The 19,988-nt window shown below is 40.5% G+C and overlaps 1 protein-coding gene across 1 annotated transcript; it reads right to left on the reverse strand.

Annotated features, from left to right (window-relative positions):
• Positions 1–15,530: 15,530 nt before the first annotated feature.
• Positions 15,531–18,080, reverse strand: LOC131218706 (Bowman-Birk type proteinase inhibitor-like). Its single transcript, XM_058213427.1, has 2 exons — positions 17,921–18,080; positions 15,531–15,960 (listed from the first exon to the last, which is right to left on the reverse strand). The coding sequence occupies exons 1-2, from the start codon at positions 18,024–18,026 to the stop codon at positions 15,746–15,748; spliced, it is 321 nt and encodes a 106-aa protein (XP_058069410.1). The 5' UTR covers positions 18,027–18,080; the 3' UTR covers positions 15,531–15,745.
• Positions 18,081–19,988: the final 1,908 nt, after the last annotated feature.

A 19,988-nucleotide genomic window follows, 5' to 3' on the forward strand; every position in this document is an offset into this window, starting at 1 on the left:
GGGAAAGAAGAAAGGAGAAAGAGAGGAAAAGAGTGAAGGTGATAAGGTGGACCCTAGATCGAGGTAGGGCCCAAGGAAATCAAACCCCATAACTTCCTACCTCGTCTCCAAGAGGAAACCCTCCTCCGCGACCGCCATTTCATTCCGTTGATCGCCTAGGTAAGATCCATCACCCATTTTTCTTGAAAACCTTATGATGAGGAGGGGTTTACATGGGATTCTAACATGCAATGCTTTGCTTTAGGGATTCCGGCCAATCGACCCAAAATCCACACTCCTAGGTCGTTTCCAAGTCTTCAATGATCTATAGGTGCAGACTATTATCCTTAGGTGGCCTAGCACCAATTATAGTAGGAGTTTAATGATTTTGTTCGTTTGGTATGATGTATTGAAGAATCTAGAGGAAACCTAGGGATGGTATGTTGTTGAAATTGTTTGATTTGCATGCTTAGTTCACATTTGATGTTGACCTTGCCTCTCACATGAATTAGTATATGAATAACTACATGCTTATGTTTGATTGATTTCTTCTCATATGTGTTGTTTTATGTTGTGCTTAACTCATCACTCTTGTGTATTTGATCCCTTGAGGTATAGGAAGTGCGTAACTTCCTCCCTAATCCACACCACTCACATGCACCTTGTTCATGTTGTTGTAGTATGCTTGTTAGGAATAATCGAACCGTATGTTGTGATGTTTGTAAATATTATACTATTATGCTAGTTGGTAATCTTGATGGTTGGCATGTTAAGAGTCATTCTCAAATCTTTGGATTGGTTAGGAAACTTGAGGAGAGACGGTAGCCCCATTGGTAGGGCTACCCAAGGCTAAACCCATGAATTTGGGCGGGTGCACGTGGGTGGCAGTAGTTTGACTACATAGGCCTCTTGTGCTCGATGTCGTCCGTCACGTGCTCGCTTGACTCGTGCGGTCTAGCCTATCGACTGTCCAACCTTGTTCGTTAACCATGTTTGCTCACTTATGTTGTAGCCCATTGATACCGGATGAAATATTGATCTACAGTCTCGTGAGTCGGGCATGGTGGAATGGGACACTGTGTCCGAGCTGTCGGCCTACGCTGGAGTGATGCGCCTCCTCGTAGTGACCGCGAGCGATCCCTTTCTCTCAGCACTCCTCGTATACTTGAAGTCGGGGACGGGGAACCCGACAGGATCAAGTATCGCAGGGTCTTAGTCTCACACATTGGGGGGGTCTTGGCCTCGCAACTAGTTTAGGGCATTTGATACCTAAGGTGTATCAGATTCCCAAATCTGCTGGATGAATGGACTTTAACTAAGAACCCGGTTAACATCATTATTGCACGACATTAGCTAGGTTGTCGACTCGGCAGTCGAGGTCGCTCTGAGGGAGTGTTGACATACGCGATCGTTAGACGGAATCGCTCGAGGGAGAGTTGTGGCGAGGGCATACATCATATCATCCACCATGTATGTGCATTAATAAGATTAGTTAGGTGTTTGTGAATGATTGCTTTTCATTAAATTCTTACTATAACTGATGCTTGTTACAACTTAAGACTAATAGCACCCGCTAAGTTGATCACTCACTCCCACTCTGGGATGGTGTTTTAAAACACCAACCAGACTTGCCAGTAGATGCAGGTGGTGCAGGGTACGTGGAGCAGGGTGGGGTGAGCCTCGAGGAGGAGGACGAGTTCTCCTACTTCCAGCTGATGAGCGGGACCTCATCAGATCAGTAGGTGGGACGTTGGATTTCTGAGTAGCAGACTCAGTCCAATTCCTTTGGACATGATATTTTTGTGATTTTTGTTGGGCAACGCCTTGGGCGACCCATCTGTATTCTTTTGGACCTGTTTATATGTATATCTCTTTCATTTCATTAGACTAGTTGTGGTTGTGTTCATGCTCCAAGTAATTCCAAGTTGCGCAACTAAATTTGATTAACTGCAAAACCAAAAAATTTATGATAAGTGACACTCGGGAACTTGGGAGTCGAGTGTATGCACGACCCCCGATTTTCAGGGCATTATAAGATGGTTTTAGAGCAATGGTTTGAAATTAATTGGGCCATGGGTTATGAACTCACTAATGCATCTGCTGACTTAGGAAGGGACCCAATAGTGATACTGAAATGATAGGAACCACCCCAGACACCTGAATCGACGAATCCTTAGATGGAATGTAAGACTTCCAACGAGTTTGGAACGGGGAGCGAAAGAATATAGCGTCGCTAGAAATTGGGCCCGAGCATCTTACAGTATATCGGCTCATTGATAGGAACGAGCCAGAAATTTAGTTATTAGAGGGTCGAAACCCTTATCCTATACCAAATGAGCAAATACCGGACCAAACTCTATAGTTTCGACCCAATTGGGGATAGAAATCTAAGGGTAAATGAAAATTTGCTGAAAATAGTAGAAATGAGAATAAATTAAATTTTTACCCATAACCAAGAGGAATCTCACGAAACCAATAATTTCATTGCGTAGATGAGCTTCTCTTACCCCAAAATCATATATAGTACTTTCCCGGGGGCCTTATCGGTGCTCGAAAAATCAAAAAACTAGGAGTCCCAAGCAGGACCCCAGCGTGCCCACGCCCACCGGGCGTCCCCACGCCCAAATCTCTAGGGGCCCGGTGTGGCCACGCCCAACCGGCGTGCCCACGTCGAAATTTCCTGCAAAAATAGGTCAACTTCAAAAATTCATATCTCCTTCGTTACAACTTCGATTCAGGTGATTCAAAATTCAGATTGAATCTTAACAAGTTTAGTTTTATATAAAAATAAAATAAAAATTATAATATAGTTATATTTGGAATGAATTGATAACTGTCCAAAACAATTGTTGGTTTTAGATGGTGGTTACTTCTAGAATTTTTATAATTTATTTACGACTCCAAATTATATGAAATTTGGTGATATGACTTAAAACTTGATGATAAATCATTATAAAATTTTTAAAAATAATCTAGTTACTAAATGTATAAGAAACGTTACAGGATAGGTCCCCTCCTTCCTTTCAATGTAAATACGAGTGGGGCCCATTTCCCTTGCTATTTAGGACTATCTAGAGTCCATAAGACCTATCTCTACTACTCCCATTATCCTCCATCATCCCTTCTAAACCCTAGAGAAAACTATCCCTCTCCAATCTCAAAACTCAATCCCCAAACCCACCATTTTCTTCTTCACTCTAACCCATCTCAATCCTCATTCTCTCAAACCCTTTCCAAACTTATCTCAATCTCATTTCTTCAACTTATTCCTAATCACTTCTCAACTTCCATCCCTCAAATCTATTTTCATAAACTCATCTCCAAATTCATCTTACTCAACATCTCCAAACTTATCTTCTCCTCCTTCACAAACCCATCACCGAATCCATTCTCATCACCATCTCAAACCCATTCACCAAATCCATTCTCAACACATCCCCTTTAGCACCCCCATTTTTTAAACCCATTCTCATCACATTCCCCTTCAACAAAACCCATTCAAAACCATCCACTCATTCACTCCCATAAGCTCATTCACAAAACCCAATGATTTGTAAAAATTGATTTTATATACTTTGGCATAGATTGATCATTAGATTGTTGCAATCGAAAATTTTTATATGAGGTGGTAATAATCAACAAGCAACAATTTACTGTCCATTTTTAACTTCATTTTAGCTCAATTATTAATCTTTTCCATTCCATTTCCTTTCATAGGCCAATTGGTGCTGTTGCCATCACTCGACCACACCCTTTGAGGTTTGTGGCCACAGACCTTAATTTCTTTCCATTCTCCAAGACCTTTCAAATAAAGAAAGCTGCTAAGGATGCTCTGTAGTTCACCTAATCAATGAGATTTAAGTTACCTCTAGGATCCAACACATCGACCTGGATGGTGTCATCTGACCCTTCAACAGCTTGGGCTAGGCATTCCATCCGATAAGTTGCCTTTGTTGTCCTGTTGGAGCTATAGCAGAAGTTGAGTCTTGATTGACTCCATTAGCTCTCTCCAAACCACCCTCATTTTCTACACCCTCTCTCCAAACTTTCTCACCTTCAACACTCCTTCATTCCCTTCATCTTTCCTCTCCTAAAACCCACTCCCAACATTTATTTTCATCCCATTCTCAACTTTCTTTTCTAAACTCATTCATGAAAACCGACTTCAAACCCATTTTCAAGAGACTCATCCAAGAGCATCCAGCCTTTACCCATTCCTCTTCATTTTCTCCAAACCCATTGTCAAACCCAATGTCAAACTCACTTCAAAATACATTCCCAACACCCATCTTAAAACCCAAACTTCAAACCCCATTTCAAATTCATATCCAACCCACATTTTTCAATCCTATTCTCAAATCCTTTCCCAAACCTCTCTTAAACCCATTTTCATCTACTCCCACTCCATCACCTTCACTCTCACTCTCCCATCCTCAAACCCATCATCAAAAATCCATTACTTCAATCCTTTCTTCTTCTTTTCTTTCTTCCAAAGGCAACCATTGAACTAGAATATGATCATCTGAAACTCAAATGGGCCATCTCATGGAATAGTTGAGAAGGAACATCCATTGTTAGTTATATACGGGGCCTACCATGGTCTTTATCCGCCACCCAATCCATTCATCTAATGTGCTTCATCACAGATAGGTGAGGTTGCTCTAAATGAAAATAAATAAACTGTGATTCCATATACACATCCCCATCTGAATAATGTGTTGTCCACAATTAAAGATACTTTGTAGCCATGGACATTCAATGCTAGATTTTGGTACCAATGTTGGGTGTGGAAGTGGCTAGGAAACAGATCAGTCATGAAGACAGATGGTTGATTGGTGAAGACTCTACTAAAATAGGAGCTGATAAGCAAGTTTCAGGACAGGCTATGGGTGTTGAAAACAGTTCTAGAAGCAGAAACTAAATAATAAGCTGAATCTATTAATGGGTTTTGTTGCAAACACAAAATAGGTTATAATCGATTGAATTTAAACAGGTCAGCTGTAGAAACCAAATATGTAGTGAAAGATAAAAATGTTTATTTCTAATAATACTAGGAATCATCCTATGATTAAACTAATTTTTATATATGTTTTTCTATTTTAAGTAGTTTTCAACGCAATCGAATTAGGACCCTTGAGTAGGATTGGGTTTCACAGTTTAAGGCTCCGAAAGTTCGTATTAAAGGCGGACTATGGTAAAATATGTCAAGTTTTCCTATTCTGTTAAAGAATTAAGGTTCGTACCACATTGAGAAGACGACATTCTTTGTCTTTCCTTTTCTGCATCCTTCTTAGCGTTATTAGCACTCCAAACCTCTGAAATACCTTAGAACTTTCGATTCTTCCTTCCCCCTCGAAGTTTAGGAAACTGAAGTGCAGTCTGCTCCTAACCCACTAGACATGAGATCGAAATGGTGATATACATATAAGATTTTATACTATTAGAAACCTTTTTAGGATAATCATTTGACCATAAGCACCGTGGGAGATTTAAATCACTAAGTTAGACAAGAATTAAAATGAGAACTCTCTCGGACCAAGACCCAAAGGACAACATTATAAATAAGAGATTTAAACTTTTCAATAATGGTCGTTCCCTAAACATTTATATTGATCGGACTACGGAATTACGGAAGAATACACCTGTGAAGCATTCGCAGCTTGACTCAATTCTCAATCCTGGGCGACTACCAATGGACTCACTGCTTTGACCGAGTAGAAGATCAAGATCCACCAGGATGAAGAAGGGATACGATGAGTCTTCTACCCTGGTCAGGTAGATGATCGACGTATCGGGTTAAAGTCCACTACAACCGTCTCTCCGTATTGGTCTACCATTGAAAACAAATATTTTTACTCTATATAGAGGAAAACCGTCGCCATGAATCTAAATTTTTATAAATAAATTTTAGTAAATCATCAGGGTGAAATTTTTTTAAGGGGGTAGACTAAAATGAGCCAGCCTAGCATAGATAGTATACACCCTACCAAGCATATAAATTTGAAATCAACAAACCTAGGCAAATGAAATAATGAAACGTTTACTTACTACCCTTAGGCAATTTCGGGAATGAAATTATTTTTAAGGGGGGTAGATTGTAATATCCTGGATTTTCATTATTTTGGATTTCCAAAAATCCATCAATTTTTTTTAAAAATTTAATTAACCTAAATATTACTTAATAACCATTAGCACTCAATGTTAGTGTATACAGGGGTGGTACCAGTAAAGAACCGCACCAGTCCGATTAATCAGCCGTAGGAAGCCAATGAATCCGCCCGATCACTTGAACATCAGGTGTAGTGTAACGTCCCGCCCAACCAGAACAGTGTCCTGGGGCGTCCACGTAGGATTTGCCACAGGACCGTTCGTTTAAGCCACTCGTAGTGAGGTATCACAAATAAATTAGACCAAGATTAGCCCAATTGAATAGACCAGACGGGTCCTGATAGAACCTGGTGCGGGCCTCCAAGCCAGATGGCCGTTTACACCTAGCGACAGCCCGTGCGGGCTATACCGCGACACGGGAAGGTCAGAAAATTATAAAAATTTAGGGGAGCATAGATCTCACTGGGCTTGGGGACCATCGCGGACCACGGACCCAGTGGACACCCAAAAGTGAAATCTGGCATTTGCCAGATGCGCCCCACCAATGTTAGAATTGGAATCTGACACGTGTAAATAAAACTGAGACGTAAGATATTTCAGCCGTCGGATTTCTTCATAATTTACGATGAGGGTCTAATGTATTTTTCTACGTCCGTCTACAAACTCTGGGACCCGATCGTAGAACAGTGACTGTTGATCGTAAATCAGACCCTGTGATTAAACTCTATATCCGATCGTTTCTAAATTTTGCATGGCCCTTCATCGGGCCATGGAGCACCTATCCTATAAGTTTTGTGGCCAGAGGGCCACCAGAACTGCTCCAATCAACGGAATAGATCCCAGAGGGCCATTTAAAGATCGGAACCGTTTACTCAAACCCCATATCCGTTCATCCGTTTGTTCCAAATTTTATATGGCCCCTCACCGGGCCATAAAGCACCTACACACCAAATTTGGTAGCCAAGGAGGTGTTGGGTCCGCCCCAAAGCCAATGAGGAGTCCTAGAGGGCCATTGTGGGAATTCATTGAAACTTAAGGACAGAGGGCCCAAATCTAACCGAACCTTCGCTAACTAATCAAGGCAAGCATGATTAAATTAAAGATCTAACCGGGACAGTCAGATAAGGCCCGGATCTTGAATAATAGGCCAAATCAACCCTGTTACTCTTTTAGCCTAAAATCGACGGCTTAGAGTAATCATGACTAAATCTCTACTTTCACTAGTTATGAATAGGCCACACTATGAACATAGTTAATCCAAACCCTAATCATCGCCCATGAGAAATCTCAATACCTAATTTATTCCAAAAATGCCCCGATTTCTTGAACAAGCTCTAGACCGCTTGTTGGTGGGCCACTAGTTACAAAATTATAGAGTAATGTCCGTCTTGTTGTGCTTGACGTCCATCGCGAGAGTCGGACCTGGGTATTGCCCAGAACCGCTCAACTTGAGCTAAAGGACGAGTGCATGAGAAGTGCAAATACCTTAAAGAAAGGAGCTGAAACTTAAGTGAGTTGGGTCATCCCCTCTTATGCAAAGTTGAGGATTTCGGACCGTTGGTTTGTGACTAAATTTCATACGTGGAGTAAGAATATTTCCCTGCTCATATCCGTATAGCCGCAGCCCCGATCGACTATCGGTGAGCGTTGAACAGACTTCTAATCATATCTGTTGATCGGCGCATCCAAATGGTGGGCCGATCATATCCATATGTAGATCATCATTAGGGCTAACTATCTTATGGTGTAAATCAATATGTACACCCCATAGTGGGCCCTAGAGCTTAGAAAGACCCTCCCATAGGTCTAGTATAGTAAAAACCTAGCCCTTGGGGCCATTTACGCCAAATCTGACATTATAAAAGGGCCTCATTTGGGCACCCCCTCTCCCCATACGATTTTGCCCTAGAGGAAAGGAAGAGAGAAGAGAGAAAAGGGGGAAAGAAGAAAGGAGAAAGAGAGGAAAAAAGTGAAGGTGATAAGGTGGACCCTAGATCAAGGTGGGGCCCAAGGAAATCAAACCCCACAACTTCCTACCTCGTCTCCAAGAGAAAACCCTCCTCCGCGACTACCATTTCATTCCATTGATCGCCTAGGTAAGATCCATTACCCATTTTTCTTGAAAACCTTATGATGAGGAGGGGTTTATATGGGATTCTAACATGCAATGCTTTCCTTTAGGGATTACGGTCAATCGACCCAAAATCCACACTCCTAGGTTGTTTCCAAGTCTTCAACGATCCATAGGTGTGGACTATTATCCTTAGGTGGCCTAGCACTGATTATAGTAGGAGTTTAATGATTTTGTTCGTTTGGTATGATATATTGAAGAATCTAGAGGAAACCTAGGGATGATATGTTGTTGGAATTGTATGATTTGCATGCTTAGTTCACATTTGATGTTGACCTTGTCTCTCACATGAATTAGTATATGAATACTACATGCTTATGTTTGATTGATTTCTTCTCATATGTGTTGTTTTATGTTGTGCTTAACTCATCACTCTTGTGTATTTGATCCCTTGAGGTGTAGGAAGTGCGTAACTTCCTCCCTAATCCACACCACTCACATACACCTTGTTCATGTTGTTGTAGTATGCTTGTTAGGAATAATCGAACCGTGTGTTGTGATGTTTGTAAATATGATACCATTATGCTAGTTGGTAATCTTGATGGTTGGCATGTTAAGAGTCATTCTCAAATCTTTGGATTGGTTAGAAAACTTGAGGAGAGACGGTAGCCCCATTGGTAGGGCTACCCAAGGCTAAACCCATGAATTTGGGCGGGTGCGCGTGGGCGGCAGTAGTTCGACTACATGGGTCTCTTGTGCTCGATGTCGTCCGTCACGTGTTCGCCTGACTCATGCGGTCTAGCCTATCGACTGTCCAACCTTATTCGTTAACCATGTTTGCTCACTTATGTATGAAATCTGGAACACCTTACCACCGTTGTAGCCCATCGATACTGAATGAAATATTGATCCACAGTTTCGTGAGCCGGGTATGGTGGAATGGGACACCGTGTCCGAGCTATCGGCCTACACTGGGGTGACGCGCCTCCCCGTAGTGACCGCGAGCTATCCCTTTCTCTCAGCACTCCCGTATACTTGAAGTCAGGGATGGGGAACCCGACGGGATCAAGGATCGCGGGGTCTTAGCCTCACACATTGGGAGGTCTTGGCCTCGCAAATGGTTCAGGGCATTTGATACGTGGGGTGTATCAGATTTTCAAATCTACTGGATGAATGGACTTTAACTAAGAACCCGGTTAACATCATTATTGCACGGCATTAGCTAGGTTGGCGACTCGACAGTCGAGGTCGCTCTGAGGGAGTGTTGACATACGTGATCGTTAGACGGAGTCGCTCGAGGGAGAGTTGTGGCGAGGGCATACATCATATCATCCATCTTGCATGTGCATTAATAAGATTAATTAGGTGTTTGTGAATGATTGTTTTTCATTAAATTCTTACCATAATTGATGCTTGTTACAACTTAAGATTAATAGCACTCACTGAGTTGATACTCACTCCTACTCTGGGATGGTATTTTAAAACACCAACCAGACTCGCCAGTAGATGCAGGTGGTGCAGGGTACGTGGAGCAGGGTGGGGTGAGCCTCGAGGAGGAGGACGAGTTCTCCTACTTCCAGCTGATTAGCGGGACCTCATCGGATCAGTAGGTGGGACGTTGGATTTCTGAGTAGCAGACTCAGTCCTATTCCTTTGGACATGATATTTTTGTAATTTTTGTTGGGCAACGCCTTGGGCGACCCATCTGTATTCTTTTGGACCTGTTTATATATATATCTCTTTCATTTCAGTAGACTAGTTGTGGTTGTGTTCATGCTCCAAGTAATTCCAAGTTGCGCAACTAAATTTGATTAACTGCAAAACCATAAAATTTATGATAAGTGACACTCGGGAACTTGGGAGTCAAGTGTATGCACGACCCCCGATTTTCAAGGCATTACACTTTTTTTTATACACGCACACACATAGCCCCACACACTCATGCCGTAGTGAGATTTCACCACCTATGGGTATTTGAACCCTTGACCAAGTGTTGAAAGTCCTAAGAGTCTACCACCGGAGCATGAGTTCAAGCTTGGCCGAGCTCGAATCAACTCGGATCGAACCTCAACTTGAATCGAACTTGAATCGAACCAGTTTAGTGATTCAGTTACTTTGATATTGATGTTGCTTACCAAGTGTTTGATGAAATGACTAAATGAAGTGTTGTTTTGGGTGCATACATTCTCCATGAGATCGGCTGGTGGCAAGGAAGTTATGGATATGAAACAAATCACTACCAAAAGAAAAACATTACATGATAAAACTACCTTTGGGTCTTGATTTTGATGTTGTCAACTGAGTATTTAATGAAATACCTGTAAACTGCCGTTGTTGTTTTGTATACCTTGAGAATTCGAAGGTGCACTCCATGTGTTTGAGAAAATGCCGCACTGGCCCGAGCTACTGACCAAACCGAGCCGAGCCGAGCCGAGTTGAGCTAGGGTCAACTAGTGGCCGAGTTGAGTCGAGCTGTGCGAAGCTCGACTCGGTTCGACTCGTGTACAACTCTAAATTGATACTAGCTCACCAAACCCGCCAAATTTCTCTTCGAACAGATGATGTAAGTATACTGTACATAACCGAAGTTTTGACATGTGGAACTTCTTTAGCTGACCATGATTTATGTGTTAGATCCTGTAACTTCTCAGATTTTCATTGTTTGGGATTTTCTAAAACCCTTGAAAATTTTTCTCTATAATTAACTTACGTTGTCACTAACTAGCCCTCAATACTCAAAGTGAGCTTATACACAGGTGGTACTAGTAAAGAACCACACAAATTCGATTAATCAACCATAGGAAGCCAAGGAATCCGCCGATCACTTAAACATCAGGCTTAACCTCGTGATTTGTTCACATAGGGCTTATTTCTAGCCGGCCTATCAGTGACTAATCAAGACAACCGTAACTAAATAAAGACGTACCAAAAGCCGGGACAAGTAGGGATTAGATCTTAATTAACAAATCAAATCAATCTAATTACTCATTTAGCCTAAGAACCAATGGTTTAGGGTTATTAGGATCGAATCGCCATTTCCGTTAATTATAAATTGGCTACATTATAAACTTAACTAATCGAAACCTTAATCATTGCGCACAAGAAATCTCGTTACCCAATTTATTTTAAAAATGCATTGATTATCCAAACGAGCTCTAAACCGCTCGTTAGTGGGCCACTAGTTCCAAAACTATAGAATAATGTTTATCTCACGGGGCTTGACGCCCATCGCAGATGGAAAATGAAGATAGTACCTAGAACTACGCAACTTGGGCCGGAGGTCAAGTGCTTGAAATGCGCAAATACCCAAGGTTAAAACTTAAAACTTAAGTGAAATGAACCTTCCACTCTTTCACGAAGTTGTGGCTTTCAAACCATTAGATTGCAACCAAAATCGGGTACTGACTAAAGATATTTCCTCACACATCCATATAATCGTGGCCCCAATTGACCATCGATGACCATCGAATAGACTTCTGATCATACCTTTATCCCTGCGTAGAACATCATTATGGATAATTATCGTATGGTGTATATCATCTCCTACACCCCATGGTAAGCCCCAAAGTTTAAAAACACCCTCCCAAAGGGCTATTATAATGAAAACCTAGCCCTTAGGGCCATTTGCACAATTTCCGGAACTATATAAAACCTAATAAATTTTTTTTTTTTTGCATTCAATCAATTGTTAAAAAATAATCTTAGATACAAATATGTACAATTAAACCACTGAAATTCTATTAAAAAACAATTCTTAGACTAACAAAAAACATAAATTTTCACCATATTCTAAAAAAAAATGAAAGAAATAAATGTTTTAGGCAAAAGTTCTTTTACGACTGACCATGATCCATCGCAAAAGCAACTAAAAACCGTCGCGAATTGCTATTTTGGGCGGGAATTTGCCACTAATTAGATTTCGTCGCAAAATCAAAATTTGCGGCGGATTTCGTCCGTTGCCATTTTATAAATCAAATTTTAGCAATGGATTTTGGTCCGTCACCAAATTCAGTGACCTTTGAATGGATTTTCGAGAAATGGGATTGATGATGGACTTTTCCATTAGTGATGGATTAAATCCATCGTTAAATCAAGTGATTTTTGCCTTCTTCCATCGCAAATTCACAATTTTGGTGTAATGGTAGAAAGGTTTCAATGATAAAAATCATTATTCCCACGGTTTCCTATGTTGTGATCTACTCGAGCTATGTATATATTTCAATCATGGACTAACCCTAGTGCAAGAAAAAAAAAGATGATGAAAAGCATGAATAAACCCCATACATTCAAGGTGATCAGCTGGATTTACTCAGTAAGATAAAAACGTACTGAATTACTAGGACGCATTGCAATTTTTGGTGCACGTACCTACAGCTAATGCAGCACCACTGGGAGAGTTGGACAGTCGTATTTTTAAATTTATAAGAAGTGAAAAAAAATTCATTTTCCTTCTTATTTTCTTTTGAAAACTTTACTGCACGAGGGTTCTTAATAGGAGTGAGGATAGTATGGGCTGAAGGCAACGGAATTTGGGCAAGGTGGGTGAGATCCCTCAATGTGAGACCTGCTGTGATGTATGTGCCTTATATCAAGTGATCCATACATTTAGAAAACTCATTTTAGAACATGATAAGAAAATAAAATGAATTAGATCCAATTCTCAGGTGACCATTAAAAACTTCTCGTGTGTCATTAAATTAAAGTTATAGATCAAGCTCATATTTGTATATCTCTTCATCTAGATCTTCATAATCTTATCAAAACGTTGAATGAAAAATAACATTTGGGTGGCCTATAAGGCTTTTAATGGTGGGGATTCAATCCGACTGTTTCATTTGGTATGGTCCACCTAAGATTTGGATTGGCTCATATTTTTAGGATCATGCTTTAAAATGAGCTGTCAAAATGGATAGACAGTGTGGATGTAAGGAAAATACATCCAAGTGGCCCCACGGGGATGCACCAAAACCAGGCCCATGGAATTCCTACACTATCGCTTCTCATCGGGTCCACATCATTCACTATGATACCAGCTCACCGAATCTCTCTCCGGACAGATCAGGTGGTACATAACCCAATTTTTAACACGTGGAACCTCTTTGGCCCATTGTGATTTGTGTTAGATACACACCATCCATCAAATTTTTTCAGATCATCTTATAGTGTGAGGCTAAAAATGAGGTACATCCAAAGCTCCAGTGGACTACACTACAGAAAGCAGTGGAGGTTGAACAAACTACTGTTGGAACCTTCTTAGGATTAACCTTTAGGTTTATTTGCAGTCTTAGAATCCTCTGTAGCTCAAAAAAGATTTCAATGATAGGCATCCAATTCCTACCGTTTCCTATAGTTTGGTCCACTTGAGCCTTCTAGTTGACTTTTATTTTCCTCATAATCAAATACATCATAGTGGGCTCTAAATTTAACATGTCAAGAAAAGTCGGTTACTTGCCCCAGCAAACTCTCGATAGAATAATACCAAAAGCTTGCAGAGCATCTTTGGACCCATCACAATATATGTGTCGAATGTAAATCGTTCGTTCATTTTTCCATATCATGTTGGGGCATGAGACAAACTTGGAGGTAGATCCAAGGCTCAAGTAAGTCGCACTGTAGGAAATGGTGGGCATTGGATACCTACCATTTAAAACTTCTTGAGTCACAAAAGACTGATCAAGTTGATATTTGCCTTTTCCTTTCAACCAGGCTTGTGTTACCTTATAAGTTAGATGGCAAATAAACCTCACAGTGCACTATAGGAAGATTTCAACGGTAATCATTCAATCTCCATTACTTTCTGTGGTGTGGTCCACCTAAGCTTTTGATGTGCCTCATTTTTGGGCTCATGTTCTAAAATGATCTAGAAAAATGATGGACGGTATGAATCTAATGCATAAATCATGATGGGGCCGAGATATGTTCCACACAATAAAAGTTTGAGTTGTGTGAGAGAAAATTAGTGTGCGTTGTGACCTGATGTAATGGGCGATGACACGGACTAATGAGGAGCAACGGCACGTAATTTTCCTACGCCTTCGTCATAGACATCCCCACTCAATCTTCGAAAGTTATTTCTTGCTAAAAGTTGAATATATAAAGTTAGGTTATGGCATTTTGCCAAGGAAGGCCAATGTTGGACACTTCACAAAAATAGTGCGAAACACAATCCATTCACAGGCAGAGTGGGTGATAGGGCAGCTTGGGTGCATTTGGTACACTTTTCACGATAACAAACTCCCAAAGTCTAATATTTTTAGTTAGTGAGGCCACTAGCCTTGCTCTTGCTCGGGTGGTAGACTCTCGGGAGTTTCAACACCCGGTCAAGGGTTCGAGTATTCATAGGAGGTGAAAGCCCACTACGGTGTGAGTGTGTGTGCGTGTGTAAAAAAAAAAAAAAAAGTACAAATCCAATATCATTAAATAAGTCAGCTGGGCCACATCCAAGTCCTACACTACACCTGATACAATTAGTCATCAGGACACAAAAACACATGACAAACCACAATCCCAGTGTCCAGCTAGAGCTTGGCCCAGTTAGCCTTAGCTGGGCCTTAGTCCTGTAAGCCTAAAGCCCTGGCATGTCCCCTGCGCTGCCCAGTCTGAAACGACCCTGCCTATAGGCCCTGCAGTAGCGTTGCTAGGAAAATATTAAATATCAAGAGTCTCGAAATTTAGTGCAATCAAATAATTATTCCTTTACCTGAGTCAGAGTCCATCTTATACCTGGTTGAGTCATTGAAACAGGACTCGGATCCGAGTGTCTTTAAACCCTACATATTGGTCGATGGAAACAGATTGCGGGTCTCTTTAAATAGATTGGGGGCTCACCAATAAGCCGGATCACAATATCCAACCATTAGGTAGATCTAGACCGTTGATCATTAAACCCACCTTAAAGAGTCTTACATGAAATGCTCAACAAATTCCACACTTGGCATCAATGTGCAATCCAATCCATTCACCTGACGTACCTCATCAACGTGAATTTTATTTTATTTTTTTTAAAAAAAAAAAAAAAATAAAATTCTAAAAACCACTTAATTCCAAAACTTAATTGGGCCACACCATGTGAATGTAGAGGTTTTAGGTATACTTTTAATAAGATGGCTCACCTAAAGTGTTGAATTCACTCGTGTTTCGAGATAAGGGCAAAAGAAGGTGGTGTACCAAATGGATGGTGTTGATTTCATGCAGGTTAAGTGAATTCCCCACATAAAGAAAATAATGCTAGTAAGCCTTTTTCCACGTGCATATAAAATCCAAAAAAGATAAGACTTGCCAGCCCTAACAGAGGTCACAGGTTATAGCTCATGTTTTTAAAACTCAGGTGAGTACTGATCTGATACATATGACTAGTTCAAAACAACTCAGATTCAATCCAGTCAATCCCAGCCCATCCAACATCAGCCTATCCATTCATCAAGAGGGCTACAAAATAGGAAATAGTAACACTGGCGTGTTATCCAGTAATAACACTGCCTATTACAGAGAACCGTTCATCCCAGACGAAGCATCATCCTAAGATAACTTTTTATTTATTTATACATATATATATATATATAGGAGAGATCGGTACGATGATCCTCGTTACTTCTCAATGCCTGTGGTCTTGCAAGTATTGGCACAGCTGTTCTTGACTACCGTACAACCGCATGTAGGCCATGCGGACTTGTCGCAAATGCAAGGACTCCCGCAGGGGGCGGGGCAGCTCCCTTTCTGCACATAGGTGCAATAGCATTTCCGTGGGAAGATTAGAGGGCAGATGCATTCGTTGCAGCATGGCTCATCTTTACCACCATCAACTGAAAAAGCATTAACAACGTAAACTGTTATTATTTTACCATTATCATCATTACCACTAACCGTCATAATTTCTGGTGTGGATGGTGTGGATTTCAGCAAGTAAATCTGGTTTTTGGGTATTGATCACATGCTTTCAAATTCATTAGTAACTACCACGTGTTGGGTCCCACCTAGAGGTGGGGCTGCTATCCAGCCTGTCCATTAGATGAGCCCCACCATCCAATAACCCTTTCATCTAATGTGCCACAACATTCTGAAATTCAGGTGGGCCAAGCCACCTAAATATACAGGTTTTATGGGTGATTCTACATTGCTCCCTGTGGTGTATCCCACCTTTTGTATAAGTTTAATTCTTGGATATTGTACAGTGAACTTGAGGAGGCACAAAAGATGCATGGTTTGGATTGTGAGATAGCTTGAATGCATGGTCATCATTCTGGTTGATCTACTCGTGGCACACTCAGCGACTCCAGTCAGCTGGTTTGAACCCAGGTCAAGGCAGGAACCGCTGGAATCGTGGCTGAGCCGGTCCAACATAGCCAGAAGCCTATCGGCTGCAGCACCCACTACTAGGAATATTCGGTCCAATTTAACCCGAAGTGGGTTGCTTGGTGGCACGACTCTGTGGGGTCACCATGATGTATGTGTTTGATCCATGCCATCCATCCACTTTTCTTGATCATTATAGGACATGAGCCCAAAAGTTAGGCAGATCTAAGGCTAAAGTGATGTAAGGTGACGCAGGGATGGATCTGATGAGGTTGATCACCCTCTTCCTCAAGGGGATAATTACTCCAAATCCACGGAGCTTCTTTGGATCTCTGGAATCCACGAGAAAAAAAATGGAAAAATAGAAATAAATTCTAAGAAATTCGTATATATATATATATATATATATATATATATATATATATATATATATATATATATATATATATATATATATATATATATATCTCAAAAAAATGTGATTTAAACTTAGATGGTCATGATTTCTACTGGATTTCACAGTTTTCCCACAAATGGTAAGGGTCCAATTTAGCCTAAACGCATTATTCTCTTAAAATTTTAAAGGCCTTTTCATGTTGGGCACCGCTCTTAAAGCTCAAAGGATAAAGAGCTAGGATTGAAATAAAACTTTTTATAAATAGTAAAAAAGAAAATAAAAAGGATTTTTGGCCATCAATCTGATCGAATCTCGTAAATTCTACGTGGGCAACCCAGCATAGCAGGGTTGGATGGCTAAAGTAGCTTCTCCCACCCAAAATCATATATGGTATATTGAATAACTCATTCTAGTTTGTGAAATATGCCTATTTTACGGTTTTTACGTCCAATCACTTCCACCTTTGATAAGATCTTTTTTGATCCATTTTGAACATGAAAGTGCCCACCACCTGCTCTACAACATGATGATTATTAACCATCCTTAACCTATTCATAAGGTCACAGACTTGGATGAAAGGGAAATACAAATATGATAACCCAAACAAAACAAATGAATGGCTAGTAGGGTTGGCCAATGTCCAGATTATGAGCAGGCTTGCCTGCCTTCTGAGCCAGAGAACCTACGTAACGGGGCCGCTTAAAAAACATATCGGATGGCACACATTCATACCAAGGTTCCCACGTGTTAGAGGACCCAATCTATAATACATCTCAATGCAGTGGTGAGGAGCTCAGGATACAGTTGATTCGCTGGGCATAACAGAAAAAACGCTGGGCATAACAGAAAAAAAGAGGCACGTGTGCGACGTAGGGCCACGAATGGACGTACGGTTAGAAACTTGAAACTTTAGGTGAGCAAAGAGCTCAGAAACGTCCCACGCGAAGGGGCTGAACCAAAAGACATAAGACGGTTAGGCAGTTCAATCCGCCAATGGGAACCGCCAGATCTGATGGACCTGGCGACCCTACATGCTTGCCACGTGTATGGTGAGGATGAAAGCACTATATTACCTCCAGCAGTAAATGCAGTGAGCAAGTCCACTCGAGCGTGAAGCTCCAGGAAAGAGGTGGCAAAGATAGCCACCATCAACACAACGCTCAAACCTTTCTTCTCCATTCCTACCACCCTTTGCTGAAACCCTTTTGTCACTCGTAGCCCTGAGTTCTTTCCCTGCCCTTCATCTCCTTTTTATACACCAGAGAAAGGTCGAGGGACTAATTGAGAAGTAACACGTGTCTTCCTTTTTTTCTTTTTCTTTTTCTTTTTTCTTTTTCCTAACCTTAGTTTTAGGCAATCACGTGCCACCTCTATCCCATGTTGAAGAGGCAGTGAATAAGAACCGCAGGCGCGAGTGGGAAGATAATTATCACATGGAAAGTTTGTAAGAGATTTCATTCGTTATTGAGCATGACACGTACACAAGGGGATAAGATTGCTCCTACATTTTATTTATGCATCTTAACAAGAATCATGAGGAACCTTAGGAGGGCATTTGGCTCACAGTGATTATGTGGGATTAGGTGGGATGAAATTGCATTTGGTACTATGCAAATTTTATTATTTGTTTGGGGAAGATGAGAAAGCTGGAAGTAGGTTAGATGAATTTTTATTTTGTCCATATTAAATTAGGATAGTTTTCATTCGAATTTTTAAAAAGTTTCGTAAATGTGAGCAAGTACTATAGGTCCCGCCATGATGTATGGATTATATCCACAACGTCCACCTATTTTTCAAGATCATTTTAGACATTGGCCCAAATATCAAGTATATCCAAAGCTCAAGTGGACCTCACCATAGAAAGCAGTGGGATTGAACGCCTACCATTGAAAACTTCTTGGGAGCTACTAAAGTTTTTAGTTCAAGCTGATTGTTCACACCCCAAGTATAGAGTTGTGACGTAGTAATAAACTTAGTAAGACCGAGGTTGAGTCCACAGGGACTGAAACCTGTATGTAATCTGAAAATAACTAGAAGTAGAACTATAATAAGATGAAATCTAAATCAGGGATAAATAGGAGAATAATGATGAATAATCAACTAAAACTTGTGGAAAACAAAGCTAGGGAACTAGAGTGCCAAGGATACACTTGCAGAGATCAGGTAGATCTACGCTTAATTCATGAACTCAACTAGACTTTGAGTCCCATCTTCATCCAGTTGGAAGATATAACCATGAAAGTTAAATCTGAATTTCTTTTGATCTTGTTTTTAAGAGATAAGACAGATGTAAATTAGAATGAATTCCATTACCAAAACAATGCCCATGAGACAAGGTAAACAACAGAATTAAACCAATCTACAGCCAATCTGAGAGATGTATGAATGTTAAAAAGGATTCCATCATCTAACCATATCCAAGGGGCGATGGTGAACAACAGGGCTTCCTGACTTCATAATCATAAAAAGGAAAAGAAAATACTCAAAACCATTGCAGATTTATTGTAATGTAAGTCACAACAAACCATTAAAAACTAAAGGCATTCCTTAAAATCAAACTAGCATCAAAATTAGTTCAAATATTAATCAAAGCCGTAGATGTAACGACCCGTGGTTTTGGGTGTGTGTACGCTCGCACCCGAATATGTACAGTTACATTAGCTTAGGCATATATGTGGAAATCCATCTTGAAATCCACATTTTTACGTGCGAGTTCAAAAAAAAAAAATAAATTTGACTGTGCACCACTTTTTATATAGATTAGATTACTGATCATTTGATTATTACAATGGTATCAAATCATCCAGCCGCACATCACACTTGTATTCATCAATAGGCTCACCTAATTACCAAAGTAAACTTTTAAATTTAAAACTCATAGATCCATTAGTTTAATTTATACATAGGACTTACACACTTCATTAACGACCATGGCTAAGTGAGATCTGTTAAAATGCATTTAGTCGTCATTAAATATCATGGGTCAATATTGAGCTCATTAGATAGAGCATGACAAGCTAAAGTAGGATGTCAAATTTCGCCCAAATCAAACGGTTCAATCTACGATTATCAACGACCTAAAATTCAAAAATATATTGGGAGTTCAAAGTCTCTAGACACTATCACTTTTTTAGTGAATCA

This window comes from Magnolia sinica, chromosome 1 (assembly GCF_029962835.1).
Source record: "Magnolia sinica isolate HGM2019 chromosome 1, MsV1, whole genome shotgun sequence".
NCBI lineage: Eukaryota > Viridiplantae > Streptophyta > Magnoliopsida > Magnoliales > Magnoliaceae > Magnolia > Magnolia sinica.

Coding starts and splice junctions, on each gene's coding strand:
- LOC131218706 (XM_058213427.1), bottom strand. CDS start 18,026: ATGGAGAAGAAAGGTTTGAGCGTTGTGTTGATGGTGGCTATCTTTGCC. Junction 15,961..17,920: donor CACTGCATTTACTGCTGGAG/GTAATATAGTGC, acceptor ATGCTTTTTCAG/TTGATGGTGGTAAAGATGAG.